At 41.4% G+C, this 26585-nt stretch overlaps 1 protein-coding gene across 10 annotated transcripts in view; it reads right to left on the reverse strand.

Annotated features, from left to right (window-relative positions):
• The window catches only part of KHDRBS3 (KH RNA binding domain containing, signal transduction associated 3), a 272767-nt gene that overhangs the window by 145950 nt on the left and 100232 nt on the right, over positions 1-26585 (reverse strand). For all 10 annotated transcript variants that reach the window (XR_003793559.1, XR_003793561.1, XR_003793558.1 and 7 more), the window contains 3 exons: positions 21028-21144; positions 14485-14631; positions 5744-5883 (listed from right to left, as the gene is read on the reverse strand). Coding sequence is in view for 6 of the 10 variants with exons in the window: in XM_029222868.1 (XP_029078701.1) it covers positions 5744-5883; positions 14485-14631; positions 21028-21144 (404 nt within the window). In the remaining 4 variants the exon portion in view is untranslated. The remainder of the gene's footprint in view (positions 1-5743; positions 5884-14484; positions 14632-21027; positions 21145-26585) is intronic.

Here is a 26585-nt window from a genome sequence, read left to right on the forward strand (position 1 = left end):
GGGATGAGACGCCCACTGCACAGCAAACACTCACTGGGCTCCTTCCACCCTCCAGGGCTGTAGCCTGACAGCGGCGCTTGCTTGACATTATTCTAGGAAAAGTCAGTTGGCCTGATGGGTATCCAAGCCTTCCTTCAGCCGGCACTGGAGTCGACAGGAGGACCGGGAACCCACACCCGGCTTCGGGCTGCGCGGATGCACCGTAAGCAGGAGAACCGTGCTCAGCGGCTTTTCTCACGTGTCTGTTCCAGGCTGCACTTAAGTTACAAGTTCTTGTCAGAAGTTTGCTCGCTGTTTGGCACATTCTTTGCCTCAGTTATTGCCTTCCCAAAGCCTACTAAGGTGATTTTAAAAGAAAGCACACGTTTTTCTCCTTTTGCCTCCCCTTAATCAACTCCAGCGTGGCTGCACTAACACACACTCAGAGAGCACGTGGACCCAAGGGAGTGAATGCTGAGGACTGAGGGGCAGTCCAGGTCTTACGGCAAGAGAAGCAGAGACGCTCGTGTGCAAGAAAAGTCCTCTAGTGTCTGCCCGGGGCGCGGGGCACGCGTGTGGTCAACCACTGTCAGGGTTTTAAGAAAGGCACGGACAGTAGACACAGGGTTGGAAGGAAGGAGAGGAGAGTGGCTGTTCTGACAGGTCAGGTGGTACAAGGTCCTCAGAAGGTAGATCCAGGAGGCAATCACATAGTTCACATAACATCCCAAATTAATGGGTTTTTAAAATTGGAAATTCTTATAATTTTGGCTAGTAGAAAAAGAAATACCATTTTCCTATATCCAGCCTTTCCTTAATGATAAAGAAGGACTTTTTAATAGAGATTGGTAGAATAATATAAATCATATCATATGCTGGTGAAATATTTATGGCCCATATATTAACTATTCAGCTTTCCCGATAACATTTCTCACATACTGCGGAGAAGAATGGATCATTTTCTGTCATTAAAACAATCTTTAGCGTCTATGATACTATTCACAATCCATTTTAAAAAGAGAATAGGTACCATGTGAAAATCTGTGTGGATGAGAAAATGAGAGTGACCGAGTCCCACCTGATCCCCTGGTTTGGGGAAGTCACGTGCTCTGCCCAACAGGCAGAGCAACTGTGGCTACCTAGTATTTATCACAGCAGCGGCTGAGACGCCGGTTTTACAAAGATATGATGTCACTGAAATCAGTGGGGCATGACCTAGAGTTAAAACAATAAATGATTAACTTAAGCTGACAGTTCATGCAGTGTCTGGAAGCTGCCGGCTACTGCAGTGGTCCCATGAAAATCTAAACTCTCCACGGCAGCCCTGTGAGTGTGAGGCAGCATCCCAGCACCCTGGCATACAGTCTGGGAAGTGCAATCGTAAGGTCTAACATGGGGTTGCAGTCCAAGAAAAGAAGAGATAAGGCGAAGGCAAACTCTTTAAAGAAACTGTAGCTGAAAATTTCCCCCATCTGATGAAAGCTGATAAAAGCCGCGTGAATGGGTCAGCCTCATGTCCCAGGTTGAAACAAAACCACCACGTTCGGCACCCAATGCTGGTGAATGCGTACTTACTACTCAGAAAGACAGGCTTCATCTGCTTTGTTCACTTTTTCTTCCTGCTCTTTCTGGTAACACATGCAGGGAGAGAACACTGCCTGCTACTTGGGGAAAGGGCCAGACAAGGCCAGTGGGGAAGCAACACAGAACTAGCCAGCTGTTCTGAAGAGGGGAAAGGAAGGGAGCATCCTTGAGGGCTCAGAACTGTCCAGCCCAGACCACCAGGGCAGCAGGCAATATATGCGGTGGAGACCCTACGGGGAAAACCACAGAGCTAAACAGAGAGTTTGCCTGGAGTGGCGTCAGTCCTAACCTTCCCTGATGTGTTCTCTGCTGGGGTCCGTGTGGGGAGTTAGGGAGGTGACGTACCACAGGGCTGCACAGGGCAGAACGGAAGTAAAGAGACTTCCTTATCTCCGAAGTTAAAAAGGAGTAAGTTTAGTCCTCTCATTTGAAACTGAATGAAAAGGTTTTATTAAAATACTTATTTCTCCCTTCTGCAGGATTTACTTTTAGATCATTTACATCTTTCAGCAGAAAGCTACCCTGAAGTGATACCAGTGGGGAACATTCATGAAGATTCCAGTAATGACTTGTTCTGCTGTGAAATGCCAAAGTGGTGCTGTCCATGTGACCATTCCCAAAAAGCTAATCCCCTGGTAATCTAGTCACGTGACAGACAAGAACTACACTAACAAAAAATGTTGTAAATGGTCAACACTTGATCAGAAGAGTCTAAAGAATTTGCGATTGTACTGTATTGACTCAACATGTATTTACTGAGTGATTCCTATATGCCAAACATTAGGGACACAAGTGCCCTTAAGGTTTTACATAATACTGAGGAGTAACCAATGAAAAAGTGAACAAGTCAGAAAGGTAAATTCAGTTTGATAAGTGCTACCATGTAACCAAGAAGGGTGCTGTGGGCCGGCTTCTGGGTTATGGGGGCGGCCACTTCAAACAAGGCAACCAGCAAAGGCTTCTCTGACATGGTGCCTGTGTGTGTTGAGAACAGGATGCTGAGGGGCAGGCAGGCAACTGCAGACAGGCCTTCCAAGGAGGAGGAGTGAAGGCAAAGGACAGGGAAAGGAACGAGCTCGGCCTGTTCAAGGAACAGAAGGGAGGCCAGCCTGGCTGGAGTGCAGGGTGGAAAAGGTGATCAAAGAAAAATAGGTTTAAGGCTTATTTCAGAGCTAAAATCAAAATGACTTACTGAGGGACTGAGTGTAGCGAGGATCTACCTATGACCGTCCAGTGGTCCCAGGACTAGAAAGCGCTAGGCTGCAATAAGTGCATTTGCCTTTTGTTTTATGACTGTTTTTAGCCATTTAGATGCTGTGAGTTCTAAAACCATATTTTCCTCCGCTTTGGCCACTAGAAAGCTCAAAGCAGGATCTGAAGACCAATTTTGCCAACCCTACAAAATAACATGTACCTTCTTGTGTATTAATCTCACCCTTAGGATTTTTGTAATTTTCTATCCTAATTATTTTCCGTATTAATTTATTTTTCTTCTGGTAGATGGACATTAACTTAGCAAGTTACTATATGTGATCTGATGAGAAAAAGTAGCAAAAATACGTCTTTTCATCGTAGTTTGTATTAATTGTGCTGTAATTAATATATAAGAAAAGTGACAGAATGAAAGTTCTATGGAAAAACTGCAAGGGGAGAATGAGTGGAAGAAAAAAAAAAAAAAGATTCTGGATAAAAACAGAAGGGAAGGATCAAAGAGAGGGAGAGGCATGGTTTCTGGAACCAGACTGCCTGCATTCCAGCCAGGCTCTAAAAATCCCCAGCTGAGTGACTGGAGCAAGTAACTGACTCCTCTGGCCTTGGTTTCCTCATCGGTGAAATGGTGACTTTAGCAAAACAGTGCCCGCCTCACAGGGCTGTTATGAGGCTTAACCTAGTTAATATCTGTGACGTGCTCGGAAAGCACTCAGTCAGTAGTAGGCACAATGTGAGTGTCTGTTAAAGTAAGTTTCAGTTCAGGATGTAAAGACAAGTAGGACTTAAACAGGTGAGAGGGTTAGAGAGCGGAACCACAGACTTGCAGACACAGGAGCAGTGAACAAAGGTTTGGAACGGCAGAGCACACCCTTTAACCCAGTGGCTGTGTCGGGGGGAGGCAGGCGCTAAAGCAGGAAACCTGGCAAAGTAATGAACAAAGACCAACTGGGAGAGAGGTCTTAAGAAAAGGAACAGAAGGGCAACTGAATGCCTCTTAGAGGAACATGAATTTCACACTGTAGAAAACAGAGTATTTGAACGATCTGGTGCCACGCAAGCCCACAATCCCATGGAGGGAAGAAGGCGCTGCCTGGCTCCTTGGCACGTGGGGAGCGGAAGTGCCCCGCGTCAGGTGCTGGATCAGCACGAACCAGCCGTTGCTCCACAAGCGAACCACTGGGTCTGAAATGTGACCTGAACGGTATTTCCATCCCAAAATACCCACTACCAAGGCAACGGAAAAGCTTAAAATGGCAAGCAGGGTATAGGCTGTCACCAAGAGGAATAATTTTTCATCTGGGCAGATGGAGGTATCTCTCCGGATACTACACTCCCTCAAAACAGAAAGTTTCTGCTTTCCTTGTCGATTCATAACATAACATTTTCAACTTAACTGAAAATGAGACAACTAGATTAGAAATTATCTTCAGTAAAAATGGAAGACCTGGTCTAAGGAACAGGGCATCCCCTAAATGATGGCACTGCACGTGCTCTATTATCTATATTCTCTATCCAAGGGATATTCATTCTGTGAATGTTGCCTGATTTAGAGAAAAGGGCCTTTGCAGATGTGACATCAGGTCGAGAATCCTGAGACGGAAACACTACCCTGGATCACCCAGGTGGACTCTATAAATACAATCCCATGTATCCCTCTGTGAGGGAGGCAACTGGAGATGTGAGAAGGCAGCGCTAAGAAGGAGAGAGAGCAGAGTGCGATGGCCTCAAGTCAAGGACCGCCTACAGGCACCAGAAGCTGGGAGGGTCACCACGAAGATTCCCCCCTACAGCCTCCAGGGGGAGAGCGGTCAGTACCTTGGTTTTAGCCTAGTAAAGCTGATTTCAGACATCTAGCCTCCAGAACTATGACCAATTTCTATTGCTTAAAGCCACCAAATTTGTGGTAATTCATTGTAACAGCCACTGGAAACGAATATAGCAAATACGTAATTTCCTATGAGTGCAAGTAAATTATTTAACAGGAGAAATGGAAGTGACAGAGATTTACCGTTTACTGAGAACAGCTACATAAATTATTTCATTAAATCATCAGCAGCAATCCTATTATTATTAGCCTGTTTTTTACAGAGAAAACCCACCTGGTACCACGCCCAGATCTGTGTTCCTTTTACAGTGCAGTAACACCTGTCTGTAACTGCTCTGACAGCGTGTCGATCAGCACTCAGCAGGGGGACTCACTTTTTATTCCTCCAAAGGAACTTGGATAAATGGAAGAAACCTATTTTAAATTATTTCATGCAAAACTCTACCTGAAAAAATATATACAGTCACCAGTGAAAAAAAGTCTGTGTTACTAATTTCCACTGAGTTCTTCTGGGGGCAAAAATGCAAAAATTAAAAATAATTTTCAAATAAGTTTGAGAGTCACGTCTCAATTTATAGTTTGCTTCAATTGACTTACGAATTCATTAACATATTTTTCATGATAAAAGCAGTCATGATTCCGAGACAGAAATAAAAATTCAGTGTGCCTGGACAAGCTTTGGAGTTTCAGATACCACAGAGCATTTACACGGTTCACAAAAGGACAACAAGCATCGGGACACTCACCTGGTACCTGACACTGCTCAACACTGGGGGTGCGGCAATGAACTAGCCTGGTACTGTCTGCGCTCACTGGGAAAACACAAGCTTCCACTGTCTCCATTTGTGCATCAAAGCTACGACTTACATTCAAAGAATTAGGGGATTAATAACGTGAGGGTGATTAAATAAACTTATCTACAGTCATTAGCTAGTAAGTGGTACAGGTTATATTTAAGCCCAGGAATACCTCAGTCCACAGTGAATCCTCTTAATAGGACACCATATTGCCTGAATGTATTCCTATAGGCTTTGTACCAATACACTGGTAAAGTCGCTTGCCCGTTAAAAAAGGAAACATTAAAACTGTTGCCATGGTACCCTATTCTAACAACAAAAAGGTAAGTCAATTAATCACACCTACCTGGTTATTGCTGGGGTTGGTACACCTCTTGTACGCAAGGTAGGCTTCCCTCGAACAACTGGCACATCTGCGTTTTCTGAACCACCATTCAAATATGTCAATTCCTGGAGCTGTGCTTGCCTGATTTCATCATTATAGTCCTACACAAAAGACAGAAGATAACAAAGAATTTAGGACAAGAAGCAAATAATTTTTAATAGGAAAAAAAAAGGTAAGGAAAATAGTTAAATTCATAAAATAAGACTTGAGTTTGTTGAAATGAAAATTTACCAATAAATTGTTGTAAAAAGAAAAAAAACAAACAGTATTCTCCCCCTAAACTAGAATTTTCTACAGTCAGCCATATCTCCTTCTGCTGTGCATACTTTCCAAGTGAAATATTTATAATAAAATTAAAATGGCACGTAACTGATATATGGGCATTATTATTTACAACTCAATCAACTAGTAGTTACGGAGAGTCTAGTTTAGCCAGAACTATCTAAAGAAAGAAGAACAAAGTTGGAAGACTGGTATGAACTCATTTCAAAACTTACTATAAAGCTATAGTAATGGAGAATGTATGGTACTGCCTTAAAAGATAGACATAAAGATCAATGAAATAGAATTGAGAGCCCAGTTATCCATTATAGTCAATTGATTTTCAAATAGTCTCTAACAAATGGTGCTGTAACAAATAAATATCCACATCAAAAAAATAAGATGGGCCCTTTACTTTCTGCCATACACAAAAATTATATCAAAATGGATCAGAGACCTAAATGTAAGAGCTAAAACTGTAAAACTCTTGAAAGAAAACGTGAAAGTAAATCTTCATGATCCTATATTACATAATGATTTCTTAGCTAAGATACCAAAAGCACAAATGAAAAAACAGTCAAATTGGACCAAGTCAAAGTTTAAAACTATTGTGCCACAAAAATACCATCAAAAAAGTGAAAATACAGCCCACAAAATAGAAGAAAATATTTTGAAACCCTATTACCTGATAAGCAACTTGTATTCATAATACATGAAGAACTCTCACAGCTCAATAATAAAAGGACACATAACCTAATTTTGAAAGGATAAAGGATTTGAATAGGCATTTCTCTCTAAGAAAAACAGAAAGTAAGCCCAAGAAAAGAAGCTCGACATTATTAATTATTATGGAAATGCAAACAAAAACCACAATGAAATACCACGAACATACTCCCTAGGATAGCAGTAATCAAAGAGATAAGCAATATCAAGTGTTGGTAAGATTGCAGAGATATTGAAACCCTTACAACTTTCTGGTGGCAATGTAAAATGGTCCAGCCACTTCGGAAAACCACATAGTAGCTCCTCAAAAATGCTGAACAAAGAGTTACCATATGACCTGGCAAATCCATTCCTAGGTAATACCCAAGAAAATGAAAACATATATTCATGCAAAAATGTGTGCATGAATGTTCACAGCAGCATTATTCATAATAGCCCCAAAGTAGAAACAATCCCAAAGTCCTCAACTGATGAGTGGACATATAAAATGTGGGATATTGTAAAATGGAATATTATCCAGCAATAAAAAGCAACTTGAATGAACCTTGATAACAGTATGTTAAGTGAAAGAAGTCAGGGCAAAAGACTACACATACTGTACGTGTTTTATATGAAATGTCAAAAAAACCCAGGGAAATCTAGAGAGAGAAATTAGTGGCGATGTAAGACAGAGGAGCGTGAGAAGGTAGGCGAGCCAAGTGGGAGGGACTGCTAATGGCTATGGAGTTCCTTTGGGGGATGATAAAAATCTAAACCAGTTGGTAGTCATGGTTACAAAACTGTGAATATACAATAATCCAGTGAACTGTATACCTTATGGGTAAACTGTATGGTATCTGAATTACATCTCCATAAAAGCTGTGTAAAAAGAACAAAAACTAATTAGTGGTTGCCGAAGGTGGGAGAAGAATGGGGAGTGACGGCTGTTGGTTACAAGGTTCATTTTGGGAGGTAATACAAACGGCCCAGCTGAGATTAGGGGGACAGCTGCAGAACTCTGCGAATATACTAAAAGGCACTGAACTGTATACTTTATATGAGTGAATTTTATGCCGTGTGACTTATATTTCAATAAAGATATTAAAAGGAAAAAACACCACACTGGCGGCAGAAACACCAGATGGAAGCACTTAAGTAATCCCAGTACGTGGTAAAGATGGCCTGGAGTAGGGAAGTGGCAGGAAGGATGGTGACAGGTAGATATGGAGTTATTTATAATGCCTAATTTTATTAGAAATGGTAAAATATTGGATATGGGGGTATATGAGCAAAGTCAAGAAGTTTGACTGGTTTCTGGAAGATAAGGAGAGTAACAAAGTGACATCATGATTTAATCAATTTTGTACAGGTCGAGTCTGCAATGGTCTATAGCACACAAAAATTGAGCTGTTGTAGAGCAATCAGACATAGGAACTAGAAATTCAGAAGTTAAAGATATGGATACAGAAGTGGAAAGGAAGGCCCCACACATTACAGAGAAGGGTGTGTCATCACAGCTGGCCCTTGGCAGGCTCCTGGCAGATAACCTCTGAATCCGTGGTGGGTTCTGCCTACTAACAGTATGCTCCTTACCATTTTACTAAAAACGTGTGATTAATAAGTTATTTTTAAAGCACATTCTAAATAAAATGTGCTACCTAAATGCTGAATATTGGCCCTGTTGAAAAGTGTTAGGAGGCAGGACATAAAATTGTATGTGGTTAAAAATTGATTCATGGGAAAAGAAGATAACTGAGGCCCTATTCAAAAATACAATTAAAAATTTAAAAAGAAAAATAAAAAAAAGAAAAGCATTGCTCTAAGTAAAGTTAGGTGATTTACAGTGGTGCCACGAAAACTAGAATTAAAGCCTATTTTAAACATCATCTGTGTAAAAGTACATTACAGCAGACAGTGTAGTTAGGAGGGGAAAAAAACAACCCCAAAAAGCAAAAAAACGGAATCTGAGTCAATCGCATCTGAGGTTAAGCCTGAATTTACCCAATCGGGCTGACCAGCTACGTGATTTTAGACAACTTCTTTAAACGTGAGGTAACTATTTCTTCTGATGTCAGATAGACACTATTGACATACACACTGTAGTTACAATTTTATTGGTCTCTGAAATAATGTTTTTAGATCAGCAGGGAAACCAAATCACATATGGTAGCTTATAGATTAAATTATTTTTACAATTTTACATTTTAAGCTAGTCACTAGTAAATTATCACTTCAACTCCCCACCTGAAAAGTGAAACTATTATAACATTAACACCAACACTGTCACCAATTGTGAAGAGTAGAAAATTGATTAGAATTCTAATTAAATATGTGTAAATGGGATTTCTCTAGCCAGTAAGTTTAGGATCTATCTAAATGTGTTAGCCTGGAGAATAGGAAAAAAGTCTTAAAATAAAATCATTAAAAGTAATTTATTAAAAATTCAGTGGGTTCTCCAACTAGCCAGAGATGTACTCTTCAGACATATTTGCCCAAATATGCTAATATTTATGTCCAAGGTTAATCCTGGGATCACTGTTTGAATTATAATCTATAAGAAGTAAGTGTCCATTATTTGAAGACTAATTAAATAAATTCTGGAACACGCATATAATGAAATATTATGCAGACATGAAAAAGGATGAAGTGAAACTTTACATATGCTCGTATGGACAGAGATCCAAAACAACCTAAGTTTAAAAAAAAAAAAAAAATGAAAGGTTATGAGAGAGCACAGGACTTTCAGGATAACTAAGCAAGGAGCTCAGCAAAGCCTTTCCATAAAAAGCAACAATAAAAGCTGACCAAACAGTTAAAAACGACCGCTTCAGGACTCTGGAAAGGAGAGTGGGAGTCTGTGGCAGTCTTGTGCTCCCACCCCTCCTCCCCAGCCCAGATGACGCAGAAGTTCCACTAGGATGGGGAAAGCCGTGAAAACCAGTGACGGATGTTCACCTGATTTTGAAGCAAGTGTGAAATGACTCCATGCCCAGCAGCACTGTCAACATCAGTAGCAATTCTGATAGCAAATGAATAGAGAAGACCAGTCAATCAGCACGCCGAATAATCACGTTCTGGGTGGGGCAAGCAACAAACAGACTGGCCAATTAGCCAGAAATTTAACAGCCACGGAGAGGCTCGATAAGCTCTCTGCACGTCTCCGGCTGAATGGAGGGCTATGCACACGTACAGCAGAGAACGGGAGAAAGCTGAAGTGCCCCGCGCCTCCTCGCCTGACAGTGCGTCTGTGTACGTACAAAGGAGACACGAGGATTCCTGGCAGAAAGGAGAAGCCAGGGCAGGCTGGAAAACTGAGTAGCCTTTGGATGTACTCCCCAATGCACACCCAGTTCCATCAGCAGATGGGGGAAGCCTTACTGACACAGGTGTTTGAGCACACCCTCTGACCAAATCACTGGCTGATCTCTCAGCAATGCTGACCCAGAGAAAAATCCTAGCAGGCCAGGCTTCAAAATAAAAGTGAGAAGGAAAACAATTAACAAAACTTTAAACCATGAAGGAGACAGGCTTTGCAGATTTAGTCCAACTAAATTATTAAAGAAAAAAAAAAAACCTGCAACAATAACCCTCTGGGAATAAAGTGAATCAGAATCCGATTTACTACAATACATTACTTAAAATGTGGTGTTCTCAACAAAAACCTAAGAGACATGCAAAGAAACAGGAAAGTGTCACCTATACCCAGGGCAGGAAGAAACTGCCTAGGAGAGGGCCCAAATCTGGACCAGCAAAAAAAAAGAGATTAAAAAAATCCACAATAACTACAATGTAAAGTTAATCAGAGGAGCTCAACAGCAGATTTAAGATGGCAGAAGAATGAATCAGTGAACTTGAAGTTAATTAAAAGTATTCAGTCTGAAAAACACAGAGAAAAATGGATGAAGAAAAATGAGTCTCAGAGATCTGTGGGGCACCATCAAATGTACCAACATACATATAATGGGAATCCAGGGGATGGGGGGTGGTGGAGGAGGAAGAGAAAGGCAGAGAAATTTTAAAGAAACAATGGTTGAAAACTACCCACACATTTGAAGAAAAACACAAACCCACATATTCACATATTCGCTTGAGATAAACATGTACACCACAGTCAAATAGTGGAAAATCGAAGATAAAAAGGTCTGAGCAACAGCAATAGAAAAACAACAGATTACATACAAAACCACAAAACAATTAATGACTCTTCACATCAAAAATAGTAGAGGCCAGAAAACAGAAGAATGGCCTCCTACCACACAAAAGAAAAAACCATCGACCAAGAATTATACACAGGTATACTTTGGAGGTATTGCAGATTTGGTTCCAGACCACCGCAATAAGGCAAATATTGAAATAAAGCCAGTTATACGAATTTTTTAGTTTCCCAGTGCATATAAAAGTTATGGTTAACACTACACTGTAGTCTATTAGTGTGCAATACCATTATGTCTTAAAAAAAAAAAAATACTTACCTTAATTAAAAAATACTGCTAAAAAATGCTAACCATTATCTGAGCCTTCAGTTGAGTCACAGTAGTAACATCAAAGATCACTGATCACAGATCACCATAACAGATATAAAATTAGTAAAAACATTTGAGATATTGTGAGAATTACCAAAATGTGACACAGAGACATGACGTGAACAAATGCTACTGGAAAAATGATGCCAACAGACTTGCCTGACACAGGGTTGCCACAAACCTTCAATTTGTTAGAAAAACAACAACAAAACAAACACAGTATCTCTGAAGCACAATAAAGTGAAGCGCAATAAAAAGAGGTATGTTTGTAAACTAAGCTTCAGGATACAGGTGGGTACGTTTGTAAACTAAGCTTCAGGATACAGGTGGAATAAAGACACGCCGAGAAAAAAACTTTTTTTGCTAGCAGACCTGTGTTACAAAAAAGACTAAAGGAAGTCCTTCAGGCTGAAAACAAGTAACACCATATGTCAACTCTATCCGCATAAAGAAACAAAGAGCACCAGAAATGCTAGATGTGTGCTTTAATAGAAACGTCTATAAAAATACTGTACTACAAGCCAATATCCCTCATGATTATAGATGTAATAATCATTAAACTATTAGGGTTTTTTATATGTTTCCAGCAACATATAAAAGGGATTACATATCACGACCAAGTAGAGTTTCACCTGGGACTGCAAAGCTGGCCTGACATCTGAAATCACAAATGCAATACGCCGTTATTAACAGAATGAACAAGAAAAGCCACGTGAGGGGCTCAATGGACAGAAGAGCAGTTAGCACAGCCCAACACCCATTTGTGACTAAAACAAACCAACAAACCCAAACCTCTTACCACCAGGCACAGAAGAGAACTTCTTCAACATGATAAAGGGCAGCAAAAGAAACCCCACAGTTAACATCACACTTCACGGGTAAAAGACTGAAAACTAGGAAAGGGTGTCTATCCTCACTGCTACTCAACAATGCACTGAAAGTTCTAGTCAGTGTAATAAGGAAGAAAATAAAATTAAATAAAAAATTAAAGGCATCAGATATGAAAGGAAGAAGTAAAGCTTTCTTTATTCACAGATCACATGATTCTGTATGTAGAAAATCCTGATAATTCCATTAAACACACACACGCTGAAACTAATAAACACATTCAGCAAAGTCACAAGGTACAAACAAGATCAACTGCATTTCTATACACAAGTAACCACCTGAAAATGAAATTAAAAAAAAAACAATTCCGTTCACAATAACATCAAAAAGTATATAATACTCAGAAATAAATTTAACAAAAGAAATGCAAGCCTGGTATCCTGAAAACTATAAAACACTGCTAAGAAAAAATTTTAATATCTCTTAAAAAAATGGAGAGACATTTCGTGTTCATGGACAAGAAGGTGCAATATTGTTAGGATGGAAAATTACCCCCAAATTGACTTATAAGTTCAACGCACTATCAAAACCCTAGCAAGGTTTTTTTTTTTGTTTTTTTGTTTTTTGGTAGAAATCGACAAGCTGAATGTAAAATATACATAAAAATGTGAAGGAGCCAAAATAGCCAAAACAATTTCGAAAAAGAAGAACAAAGTTGCGGAACTTACACAACCTGGATTTCAAAATTTGCTATAAGGCTGAAGTAATTAAGAGTATGGTACTGGCATAAGGACAGGTATATAAATCAGTGGAACAGAACTGAGAATTCTGAAATAAATTCATATTTATATTCAGTTAATCTTCAACAATAGTGCCAAGGCAATTCAGTAAGGACAGAATTGTCTTTTTAACATATGGTGCTGGGACAACTGGATATCTACATAGAAAAAGATATATTTAGATCCTAATCTAACACCATACACAAAAAGTAACTTCAAGTGGATCATAGAGTTCAATGCAAGAGCTAATACCATAAAACATTAAGAAGAAAACACAGCAGAAATTCTTTGCGACCTTGGGTTAGGCAAAGAGTTTTCTGGCCAGCTCAGATTCAAGGTGAAAGAAGTTGGAGCCTACCTCTTGGCGGAAGAGTGAGAAGTGATGGGGTGGGAGGACGGCTGCTGCTACGTTTGGAGAACAGAGTCTGTCCGACTTGGCTAAGCCGGCACTCCCTCGTCCTCACTGAATGACCACAGGGACATTAAATCTCTCCTTGGTCTTGTCAGAGTTACAATTTTAAAGTCATTTATATAAATATCTGATTCTTACCTGTCTCTCCCATTATATAAACTCCATAAGGGCAGGGGCCATGTCTTTTATTAGTCCACATGTGTCTATCAAATAGAGAGCACTCAAAAGCTCTGTTTTTAAACTAAATGAATAATAGGATCATCACACTGGCTTGAGGGAACTAATGAAAACTCTGTTAAGCTCCCAAATTAAAATAGTTAATATGGTCTTATGCCCTGGCTTTTCCAAGACAATCATGATTTAAAACGTCCTTTCCCTATAAATGTGACAGTCTTCCTCACAGATAACATAATCATGACACATGCTACAGTAGGTAAGTCAGTCTACTACACCACTGGGAATCGCTGAACACAGTCACAGTCTTATCCCAGACAGCTGTTTGGCAGATGTGACAGTTTCTCTAAAATAAACTGTCTGAAGAACCAATGTGTTCAAGTTTTTGTTTTTTAAATCTAGAATATGCAAATTATACAAAAGACCGAAATTAACTTTTGTAATGGAAATAGGGACAAATTCTCTTCAAATTATCACATTCTCAGCAATGTCAGGGTGTCTGAAAAGGATTAAAAAAGACCATCAACTGTTAACAAAAACATAAACACCCACACAGTGCCTTCCTCTCTGTGCCCGCCGCTCCGACACCATCAAGCATTCCTCACGCTGCACAGAAACCACGTGCTCCCGCTCCCCTAAACCACAAAAGCCTCCTGTGGGGCTGCGCTTACTCACGCGACACACCAACACTGAGCACAGCGCTCGGCACGTGGACCGCACCAACGAGCTCACGCTCGAGAGCAACGAATTTGTGAAGTGACTGAGTGTCACAGCAAGGCTCAGGGCCTGAGACCCCAAAGGCACACCAGTGACTGTGCTCTTCAACTTTCTTGCAGCATTACCCAATCTCTTTAAAAATCCCTGGCCTCACAGGTAAAGAAGGAATGATGCCAAGTAATTCACAGGGACACTGTAACAGGCAAAGCGCTATGCAAATAACAATTACTGATAAGAACTGTCAAGGATTAAAACAAAGGGAGGACTTTAAAGTACAAATTAACTATCAAGAAAAACTGTACTAACCGGAATGAGGAACTTTTTGATTTCCTCCAGAGCATGTCCCATCCGGGCATAGGCTTCTGCTGGCGGGGCAAACACTTCAATCAGAACATGGAGATCATCATTGAGGTGGAAGTACTTTGCTTCTCCACTTTTCCTCAACTCTTCTTCCTGAAAAAAGAAAAATCATGTTTAAAAGGGTGTCACTGTAAGAAAAGAAAAAGAAAAGAAAAACTACCCGAGCTTATCTGGCACGTGGTTATCACAAGAGGTTCGCCCAACAGCAACCACCGCCTAAGGAAGAAAGTTTAAAACATAAATCTGATCTTGCTGTCCCCAGGCCTTTATGGAGACCCCAAAGGCTTCCTGCTGCTGTGGGAGGGGTCTCAAGTCCTGCCTCTGGCCCAGGAGTCCTCCGGCCATCTCCCCAAGGCCACGCGCTCGGCAGACTACCCGGCCCAACCCCTCCAGGCGCTGCAGAGAACCGCTTCGTGTTCCTCAGACTGGCCAAGCAACCAAGCTCACTTCTGCACTGGCCACCCTGTGGGCCCCCGAGCTGTCACAAAGCATTTACCACTATCTAAAATGCCTTACTTTTTGCTCGTCTATTTTCTAATTTTTCTCACTTAAGGTGATCACCATGGAGCAGAACCCATGATTGTCTTGTTTGGGGCTGCATGCTCCTTGTCTAGAAAAGTGCTTGGTAGGTAGTAGATGCTCAACAAATATTTTTGAATGAATAGGTAAATATTATTTATTCATTTCTATGTTCATTTGCTCATTCATAGAAAAAACCATTTCTACATGCCAGGCACTATACTCTATCTGAGAATAAAACAATGAAAAAAATAAATGAAAACTTTTGTTATAGGATTTGATTATGAGAAACATTTAAAAAAATTTTGGTGGATATAATGAAATTCGGGGGGAAAAAACCCCAGATCATTAAGGGACCACTAACTTTGCTCCATTATCTTTTTCTAACAAGCCTTTGTTAGAGTAGCAATTGCAGCATCGGGTTCTTTTAATAGTCTTTGTTCTCAACATTAAAACCAGACACAGAGATTAAGATTAGTAGGAACCTACACCTAGAGTGATTTCTAAACAGCAGGAAACCTTCCTAGCCTCTCCAAAAAACCCACCCCGTAGGAGAGAGAACCCAGGAATTCCTGGCAACAGCACCTGTTGATTCCAAAATTAGCCAAGAGGATGACAAGGCACACAGGCCCTTGACTTCACCCCTTAAGGCTTCAACTTTTGTCACTTAACTAATCTGAATTTTTACAAAGAAAAGACATATCAAAATAAAGAGCATGAAAAGGGCAGGGGATTTAGAGTTAGATAAACCTGAATTTTAGCCATGGTGGTCACCAGGTGTGTGTGTGAGTTTGAACAGGTTATATGTAATCCAACACTTAGTCTGCAAAATCAATTTGGGGTTAACACATGTATATTAATGTAGGTCCACTGAGAAGACTACAAAGGCAGCTTGTGTAAAGGCCTGGCCCAGGAGACAGTATATATAGTGCCCAGGACACTGCCTTCTACGTGGCAGGCACTCAGTAAATGCTAGTTTCCTTCACATTTATGGAAAGTGGGCCAGAAACTGAAAGAAAAGAAGAAAAATATTTTTGAAGGGAAAGCAAACATAAGCTACCATAATATCCTACGCATTTCCTTCAAAATTTGTCAAGTATGAAAAGGACTATTGGGACTTCCCTGGTGGCGCAGTGGTTAAGAACCCGCCTGCCAATGCAGGCAGGGGACACGGGTTTGAGCCCTGGTCCGGGAAGATCCCACATGCCGCAGAGCAACTAAGCCCACGCGCCACAACGACTGAGCCGGCACTCTAGAGTCCGCAAGTCACAACTACTGAGCCCGTGCGCCACAACTACTGAAGCCTGCATGCCTAGAGCCCGTGCTCCGCAGTAAGAGAAGCCACCACAATGAGAAGCCCGCGCACCGCAACAAGAGTAGACCCCGCTCGCCACAACTAGAGAAAGCCCACGCGCAGCAACGAAGACCCAACGCAGCCAAAAAGAAATAAATTTAAAAAAAAAAAAAAAGAAAAGGACTATTCTTTCATGCCAACGGTGGACTAGTTCTTGTTCTAATCGGAACATTTTCAATCATTTGCTCTGACTCTGCCTTTCACAGCTGAAGTTTTAGAAACTGGATTCTACGCACAGTAGTTCGTCTTTGAAAGCATGAACTACTGAAATGAACATTTCTTATCTTTTTCTAATATGGCACCAAACTAATGCTTTTAATGAGAGATTATAATTGTTGATTCATAGGCAAACATTCTCATTGCTATTACAAACCTAAGCTGGAACAGGAAGGCCTTCTTACCATAACCACAGCTGTCACGCAGCTGCATAGACTGAGCAGTTATGAATGGGTTACTTCTTGGGTTAATGATGAGAGGCAATGCAGTGTTTGGGGAAGAACACAGACTATGTTTGAAGTGCTGCTTTCAAACCCCAAATCCAATGACTGGTGACGTTACTTTATCCCCATCTTGAAGAGGTGATTTTAAAATGGATAATAATAGTGTAGTACCTACTGCTCAAAGGGTTGTTGTAGTAATAAAGGAGTGATTATAACAGTCATTAGGAGTTATTAGTAATAAAGGAATTGGAGTAATTCGAAAGACACAGGAAGTCTTTAGAATTATGCCTACCACGTAATAAGCACTCGAATGATAAATATAGTAACGATAACTATTATTACATAAAAACAGTATTAATTATTCTATTATTCTATAATATAGATGAGGTGGGCAAAATGTCTAGCATGTTTGGCACAAACTGAAGACTCCACAGACCGCAGCATTATAGTGATTATTATGCTACATAACCACCTGATACCTGTCAGTAATGACTCCTATAATATCATCAATGTAGCAAATACAAGAAGAAAATGAATTATGTTCACATTAGAATTTAAATGGTGAACACTTTGAAAATCTAAAAGGATGAGATTTTGATACTAAGGAATGGAAATCTCTTTAGAAATAAACACTGTTAACTGAGAATTTTCTGTAGACTAAAAATTAGTAAAAAGGATCAACTGAAATCAGTATTCAAGAGTTCAGGCAGTGAGGATCTGATTACGATACAGCAGATGGGACACCTGTCTACTTAAATTATCACCTGTGGTTACTGTCAGTGAAGTGCTTTTGAAGGTGTAACTGATGGACCACCTGGCACAGCATGACAGGCGAGAAGGAGACACGGTGGGCCGGGTGGGGTGAAAGGGGCTGTTCCTACTGTACTGAAGAACTTAAAGAAGGACATGACAGACGCAGCACGCGGCATTATCAGTCCAAGACCCACAGAGCCAGAAGCATCCCGGAAGATTCTACTGCTTATTATGGCCACAGGCTGATGGAGTCAACAGACCAGGCAGAGTTCAGGCGTGTGCTAACGACCAGCACGTTGCCTGGTCATCGCTATGGGAGACTTAGGACGGTGTGCGGAGGACAGTGAAAATCTGAGAGCTGGGCTGGCAACATTTGGAAAGATTCAAATAACTCTGAGTATACGAACGCTAAAGTCCCACTGAGCCTTCCACACCGGCAGAAGCCTGTCTCGAACAGCCAAGGTAGTTCCTTGAAAGGAGATGACAATTTTCATGCTTTACTACTGCTACCCTTTTTCACCTCCTGGCCTAAGATCAGATCCCTGCTTGCCCCAGAGATGCAGAGAACAAAAGAGCTAAGCTAATTCTAGAGGAGAAGGCTGCGTGAGTATAGTAACCGTAACGTCTCCTGGTGTGTATGCACTGGACGCTTCCTCCCAGTCTTCCCAGTAAGTATCTGGGACCTTTTACTAGAATGACTGCACACTGAGATGAAGAAACACTCATGCAGTTTGAGGATTCACAGACTAGACTCTGAGCAAATGCTGAAGGCCACCGATGGAAGTGGGGTTTAGGGGCCAAGAGGTGAAGGGCTTCTGCTCCTAGGCCGTTGACCGTGGGCCCAATGGACTACGCTACTTCCTCAGTTTCTAGGCGTCTTGATGGAACGTAAATGATCAGCCACTTGCAGAATCCCCCCGTTGACTTGCTGACCCATGTGGTCAAGGACAAAGAAATGAGAGGATTAGTGAAGGGGTGATAAGTGGTCTGGGAAGAGGCCCAAGTGTGTAAGAACAGGGAGCCCCATGTGAGGCAGAGCATGCACTCAGTGACCAGGCAGCCAAGGGGACCCACTGTAGCAGATGTCAAAGCACCTCATTCCCCAGCCACCTCAATGCTACTCAAAGGACTCATGAACAAAGTACCTATGGTGACAGGGAAAGAGGTCTTGTTTCTGTTTGTTTGTTTTAATTTTTATTGGGGTACAGTTGCTGCACAATGTTGTGTTAGTTTCTGCTGTGCAGCAAAGTGAATCAGTTATATGTATACATACATCCCCTCTTTTTTAGGCTTCCTTCCCATTTAGGTCACCACAGAGCACTGAGTAGAGTTCCCTGTGCTCTACAGTAGGTTCTCATTAGTTATCTATTTTATAGTAGTAGAGGGTATACGTCAATCCCAATCTCCCAGTTCATCCCACCCTCACAGGGAGAGCGGTTATGCATTACTCCACAACATGGATTCCCCTCAAAAAGGGTTCCAGGCTACTGCCACTGCTGACTGTCTAATACGCCAGCAGCAGAGAACCACCACCAGTCCTTAAAATGGCAATATGGTCTGGGAGGACCACCCAGCCCTGCTATGCTATTTAGGATCCCTTTCATTAAATGCACAGCCAGGCACTTGCTATTTTTGGACATATAATCTGGTTAAAGACTTGCCTTCCCTGCTTCCCTTCTACCTGTAAAAGGATCTTTGGGGGCCCTGATCACTGCCGCCACAGCACAAAATGTTGCTTCTCACCAAGGAACTCCCTTAACAACAAACAAGAGCAGCACAAAGTCTATGGGCTTCACTGGTCATATCATGGACCTCATTACCAGATGGCCTTCCTGAAAACTTAATTAAGATATCAGCAAGGATGGGATACTTTCCAACAAGATACACATAATTTCTGACCAACTGACCAATATACAGTTCCACTTGCTCCTACTGCCAGAATAGGTGAGTCAGGGAATCAGAGTAACATCATTTGAGACAGTGGTGTTTAGTGAGCAGTCAACCTAACCTGGCCATGCATTAGACTCTTTTAAACACCTACTGGAAATTCATTTTGAGGTTTCACCCTAAACAGGTTGGTGCATGGGACTCACTCACTCTCTCTCTCTCTCTCTCTCTCCACACACACACACACACACATACATACATACACACATACATATATACATACATACATACATACATATATATATATATATATATTTTGGCCACACTGGGCAGCATGCGGGATCTTAGTTCCCCGACCAGGGATCGAACCCATGCCCCCTGCAGTGGAAGCGCAGAATCTTAACCACTGGACCACCAGGGAAGTCCGGGTCTCTATATTTTTAAACAACATCCCATATGAGTCTGACATATAGCCATGTTTTAATCAAATAATATAATGAACTTCCCTGATTAACCCAATAATATATTTAGTTTCTCTGAATCTCACTTTTCTTACATAAAATAAGGAAAATATTATGTATCTGTCACCATTTTTCCAAGGATAACATGGAGTAATGCATGTAAAATGTCTCACAGAGTACCTGGCTCACAGTGGCTGCTCAATAAACAAATGGTGGCTTTTTTTTTTTTAATTATAAAAGCTACTGTTAAATGGACTTTTTGTGAGGAGGCTGGATTTTGTCTAAATAACTGTTTTGTCTAACAATCATTTCATGGAAAGTGATCACTCAATGTGGATTTTGTTCTCTGTAATGTAAATCTTTTTAATAATGAGAGAACAACAAAGTAATAATAGAACAACATAAGCGACAGCACATTATGAAATGTGAAAATTTCTTTCAGAATTGGTATATTTAAGCAAGTGATCAATAAAAATAACTCAGTAATTTTAGCTTATTTAGAAGAGGAGGCAGTTATGTGAATACATGCACGAAGAACAACTATGTGTTAGAATTGGAAGTAATTATTAAAACATTTACAATCAATTTTAACTTGGTAAAATGCATAGGATATCAAAAGAAAGGCAAAAAGGGCAAATAAAAGCATATACTTTATAAAGTCAACAATATGAAACACAGGCGTAGAAAAAAAGACCTGAAAGAACTAATCTAAAATGCAAATAGTAATGGTGAGACTATAGATAACTTTCATTTCTCTTCATGATAATTTCAATACCACTGTACTTTCTAGAAGGTATTGCTTCTAGAATCAAAAGCACAGGTGCTACAATTTCACTCTATAAATAAAAATAATAGTTACAGATTTGGTTTAAGATACTACATATTCTGAAACTGGCCAGAGTGACCGAATTTTCTAAATAGTATCACAAATATATCACTCTATATAGCATTTCCACATAATTTCATTTGAGGTCCTAGTTAGCTTTTATATAATATGTACTAATACCATGGATGATCTAAAAGTACATTATATAACTTGACTAAAAAAGTAGCCACTGTTTATAATAAGTATTACCTTTGCCTTGTCTCTCATGGAGCCTTTTCCAAGGATGGACATTTTTGTCAAGGTTTCTTCTTGCAAGCGCTTCAGAGAATTGCCACGTGGCCCCAAAAGTTTTCCCACAAAGTTGAACTAGGAGAAACAAAAGAACAAATTTGTAACATTCATATCTGAGGAAAATAATTTATTTCTTGAATTTTAGGAAACACTGCAGTCAGTATGCTAAACATCATTGACTAACGACAAGTATTTAAGTTACTGCTACATGCATCACCCTATAATGTTTCCCACAAACCACATAAAACAGGGCTAAAACAAACAAACAAAAAAAGGATGTATTTCTTTCTACCAAATCACTTCAGCGATGGCTGTATTTTACAAATTGTATCAACAAATGAAGTTAATTCCCAGAATTCCTTAGTTGCCATCCTGACAATTTCAGCACGCATTCAATATCAACCACGAACAGTGCTGGAATTAGACTGTTGGTGAGGAAAAACGACACCAAGTGTCCTGTAATGTGCACTAAACTGGTCACCATGGAGTGTCTGGGTTCCTCCACCTGGTCAGCACTTAAGCCTCGGTTAATCAACCACTGAGTGCGCTGGCCTAGATGAGTGCTACGCCTTCAGTGGCTGACCAAAGCTTTATGACAAAATCCACCTATCTATTTAGCCTAGATGCGGAGGGCTCTTTATTCAGCATGCAGAGTAGCAGTGAATTAATTAAGGGTACTACGGACTCTGAGGATAGACTGCCATGGTTGTAAAACCTGGCTTTTCCATTTTCCTGCTGAGTGACCCTGGGCTCGGGGTCACTAGGCCTTGGTTTCCTCATCTGTAAAGTGGGAATGATGAACGGCAATAGGACCTCCCCTTGCAGGGTATTTTGAGGATTAAATGGGTCAACATAAACAAATCATTTAAACAATGCTTAGCACATTAAAAGAGAATAAATACATACAACTGAATGAAATAATTATTGATAGGAATTTCACACAACTTCTAAAAGCCTTACAATAATTATGAATTCTTCTTGCTTCCAAATAGAAAGTCAGCCCTATTTACCACGAGAGAAACTGTTCTCTTTGGCAGGATTCTTGATCACAAACTCACGTAGTTGCTGCTGTGATATCAGCCACCTTCCATGAGCCATGCCACTGCTGTGCCATTGCTGTTTTTAAGACAAAATCGTTCCTCGTGTCTCTAACTATGGTAATTAAAGTAATTTTCCTGAAATATGTACTTTTAAAAAGTCAAAATGGTATTTTTTCCTTGCCCACTTTCCATTTTATTGGTCTTCAACAAAAACTAAATTGTCTATTTTTAACCTTTACATGTCATCTTTTTTTTGCTTTTTAAAATTTAATTTTAAGTAAATTACTTTTAAAAATATAGAAGTGAGGTCTACAGAGTTTAAAATATCAAATACTACTACAAGGTGCGGGGGGGGGGGAATCAATGTCTCAACCCACCCTCCCTCATTCTTGTTCCCTGTTTTCTCTGCTTTATCTTTCTGGAAATCCTACTATCGGATATTGAGCCTCCTGAGTTGGATCTCTAAGTTTCTCTGATTTTTCCTCCCTCTGTCTTACTTTCTGGGAGATTTAATTACGTTTCCTACATATCTACTGATTCTCTCATTTCTGCTACCACATGTTTCACTACTAACAGCATTTTCTTATATCTGTCCCTTCCTTATGGCACTTTGGAGACATTTCATGGAAGTAATACAAATTCTTATCCTCCTGAGGCGTCAAAGGCGGTAGCTGTCCCCTCCCCGACGCCATGGAGCTCACAGAGCCTGCTTCTTTCCACAGATTCCCCTTACCCTCCACGTTCTCAGAATCTGTTTCTTGCTACACTATGGCCTTTCCTCACATGACTGGTAATCCTCTATTTGTTTCTAAAAATTTTAAATTGAGGCTCAAACAGGCTACCTGGATGTTCTGCTTTCATACATGCAATCTGACAACTGGACATAACAATTCACTGCAACACAGCAGCCCACTTTTTTCACCCAAAGCTACTCAAATATCAATATCTGTATTTCTTTTTCCTTGTGCTAGGCATTTCCCTGAATAGGAATTCCCCAACTTCCTAGGAGGAGGTACATAACCCTGGCTGCCAGAATACGAAGAATCCCATTATGAAGCACACACACCTCTATTTAAAGGAAATAATTCCCACATTTTCAGTGTGGCATCTCACTGCAGCCCTCAGCTGTATCCATCTGGGTCTTCGAACCTAAAGTTTCTCTTATTCAAACTCTTCAGGAAATCTCTCGTCTGTTGCTAGGTTAAGAAGGGCAGACGCCTGGTTTTCTCAGCTGGGGAGAGGATCCAGGGATCTAACTACTTCCATGCACACTTTCCACCAAGTTCCCTCTTGTCAGTTCCACCCCATAAATTCACATGCAGCTAACTGGTATCTACAATTCCTGAGTCTTCTCGAGGTTTTCCCACACTAATAGGCATGTTTCTGGTTGGCTTTCTCTTGCCCTGCAAGCTCAGGATTCTGCTTTCTCTGGTCTTCACCAGAGAAAGTCATTACCATTTATCCATGTATTTTGCAGCCACCAAAATTTTTTTTTCTTTTTTTTAAACACCTTTATTGCAGTATAATTGCTTTACAATGGTGTGTTAGTTTCTGCTGCATGACAAAGTGAATCAGTTATACATATACATATATCCCCATATCCCCTCCCTCTTGCGTCTCCCTCCCACCCTCCCTATCCCACCCCTCTAGGTGGTCACAAAGCACCGAGCTGATCTCCCTGGGCTATGCGGCTGCTTCCCACTAGCTATCTATTTTACATTTGGTAGTGTATATATGTCCATGTCACTCTCTCACTTCGTCCCAGCTTACCCTTCCCCCTCCCTGTGTCCTCAAGTCCATTCTCTACATCTGCATCTTTATTCCTGTCCTGCCCCTAGGTTCTTCAGAACCTTTTCTGTTTGTTTTTTAGATTCCATACATACGTGTTAGCATACAGTATTTGTTTTTCTCTTTCTGACTTACATCACTCTGTATGACAGACTCTAGGTCCATCCACCTCACTACAAATAGCTCAATTTCATTTCTTTTTATGGCTGAGTAATATTCCATTGTATGTATGTGCCACATCTTCTTTATCCATCCATCTGTCAATGGACACTTAGGTTGCTTTCATGTCCTGGCTATTGTAAATACAGTGCAGCACCGAATTTTACTAACATCGTTTGTCCATTGTTGTCTCACACTCCCATTCTTATCTTCATAGATCAGTGCCTTTTTAATTCATTTATATTCATTTTAGCAGGTTTCAAGGATAGCATAAAAATTAATTTGTATTCAAACAACCATATTTATATCACGTCTGTAACAGTTAAATATCTCCCAATTAATAAAGATTAAGAGACCTTAGAAAACATCCAGTCCAAACATCTAATTTCATACTGAGGAAACTGAAGTCCACAGAATGATATGATTTACTCAAAGTCACTTGATAAAACATAAAACCACGAGATTCCATATAAGAAGGAAGAGCATTTTATCTGCAGTTTTCTTTCTCCATTTAACTTCTATTAGTCTTTTGCTCACAAAAAGTATACAAACGCACATTTTGACCATCGGAAGCACTTCTGTTCTCTTCTTTGTCACCACACACTGCGCATTAGCTGCATCACCCTGGTCAAGTTACCCCCGTGAATTGCAGACGCCTCATCCACAACACAGGGGTCAACCGCTTACTGCGGGCGCCTGATGTATGAATTAATACGAAAATGCACAAAAATCACCTAGCAGAGCAGCCGACAGGCTGTGCACTCTCTGTGCTGACAAATCAGTAAGTAATGAGTGGATGAATTTAACTATCGTGAACATACATAAATTGGGGTGAACAATGCCCACCTTGTACGTGTACAAGGCTGCCGAGAAGCCACCACCTGGAACAACACGGCCGCACCCAGGCCACCCAGGTGGGTCGAGGGGCTGAGCTCTGTCTGGGAGTCGGGGTGTGAGGTAGAACCAGGCATGTGGATGCTGAACGTCTGCACAGCTGAGCCACACAAGGGCGATGGGCTTGGTTGCCTGACGGGGGTCTCCACCCAGGCTGCGTCGCCTCCCCGGCAGGCGTTTGGAGATGGCCAGAGTACCTGGTGACAATGACTGTGGGCCACCACTGCATTAGTGGTCAAAGGCCTAGCAGTCACACATCAGCGTGGATGGGGCCGCCCTTCACAGCGAGGAAGGGGCCTGTGTAAAACGTCAGTCGTGCCTGTTCAGAAGCCCTGCTGGCTGAAAGGAGGAGCTACAGACCTGTTGCTTACTCTGCTTCTTCGGCTCGGAGCCCTTGCTCACCTCCCCAGCCTCACCACTCTCCTGCTTTTGACTTTAGCCATTCTGGACTCATTGCAGCTTCTCAAAATTACCGTGTTCCAAGAACTACCCATTTCAGCTCAGATGTAGAGCTTGTAAAGAACGTCAGTTTCACCCTTAAAACAGGAAGAAAACGGAACAGAATACAAACTAATGCTGAAGTGCCAAGGCAAACACTAACCACACAGCTGGAGAGAGTACAGACACCTGCGGGGAGAGATAAGACTCAAGCACCTGTTTCTTTGGACGGGGGACGAGCGTGAGAGCAGAGAAGACCAAAAGCCCAGAATTAAGAAACTTGATACCTTCTCAAAGGTTTTCCCTGCAGGAACTCATCACCACCACCACCCCCAACCCCCAAGTGCTCACAGGCAAGATCAGGGAAGAATCCTGAGACCACTTGCCCTGGCTAGTGGGGGAGAGGAAAACAGCCTCTACTGAAATCTGCTCAGAGCCACATCCCCTATCTCTCCTCCTGATCTGCAGGAGGAAGGGCAACAAAACCCACTTTGCTTTGTTTCTTAAAATATTGACAAAATCAACAACACAGGTACTGACATCAGTGTCCAGCCCTCAGGAAGTGTTATTCTCGCTACAACACTGGTGAAATGCAGACATGTTCTAGGTGCTGGGTGAAGAACCGAAACAAGCAATGGCCGCGTCCGTACTGAGCCCCATCTGCTCACAGAAGAGCCGGATGACAAACAAGAAAAACAGAAGCTCAGACACAGCGTCTGTTAATTACTGCTAAGCGTCTACGGAGGTGGGCAGAAGCCAACTACTGAGAGCGTGGGTAGTCATGGAGGGCTGGGCAACGTCAGACCAGGCTGGCCTGTGATGGTCAGCTCAGCTGCATCCTATGCAAGGATCTGGAAACAGAGACTTTCCTGCACTGTGAGTAGCAAGTGCAAAAGCCCTCAGGCACTACGGACCTTCTCTGAAATAAGACGGCCAGCCTGATGGAGCAGAGCAGCCAGGGTGGGGAAGTAAGGGGCAGAGTCATCCATCCAGGCTAAGAGCTTGGACTTAATCTGGGGTCTAAGGGGCTTTCAGTTTTTCTTTGTAAAGGACAAACGCAACACAGCCAGCCCTTCCCGGGCTCAGCAGAGTCTGGCAGGCCTGGGAGGCTCCTCCAGGCACCTCGACCCTCTTAGTCCCCCACACTCCCTCTCCTCCTGCCTTCTTTTCTCCCACTTACCAAACTACGGTTTAAAA

The sequence above is a fragment of the Monodon monoceros genome, unplaced genomic scaffold, assembly GCF_005190385.1.
Source record: "Monodon monoceros isolate NGI ecotype Baffin Bay Population unplaced genomic scaffold, NGI_Narwhal_1 Super_Scaffold_14, whole genome shotgun sequence".
NCBI classification, from domain to species: Eukaryota; Metazoa; Chordata; class Mammalia; order Artiodactyla; family Monodontidae; genus Monodon; species Monodon monoceros.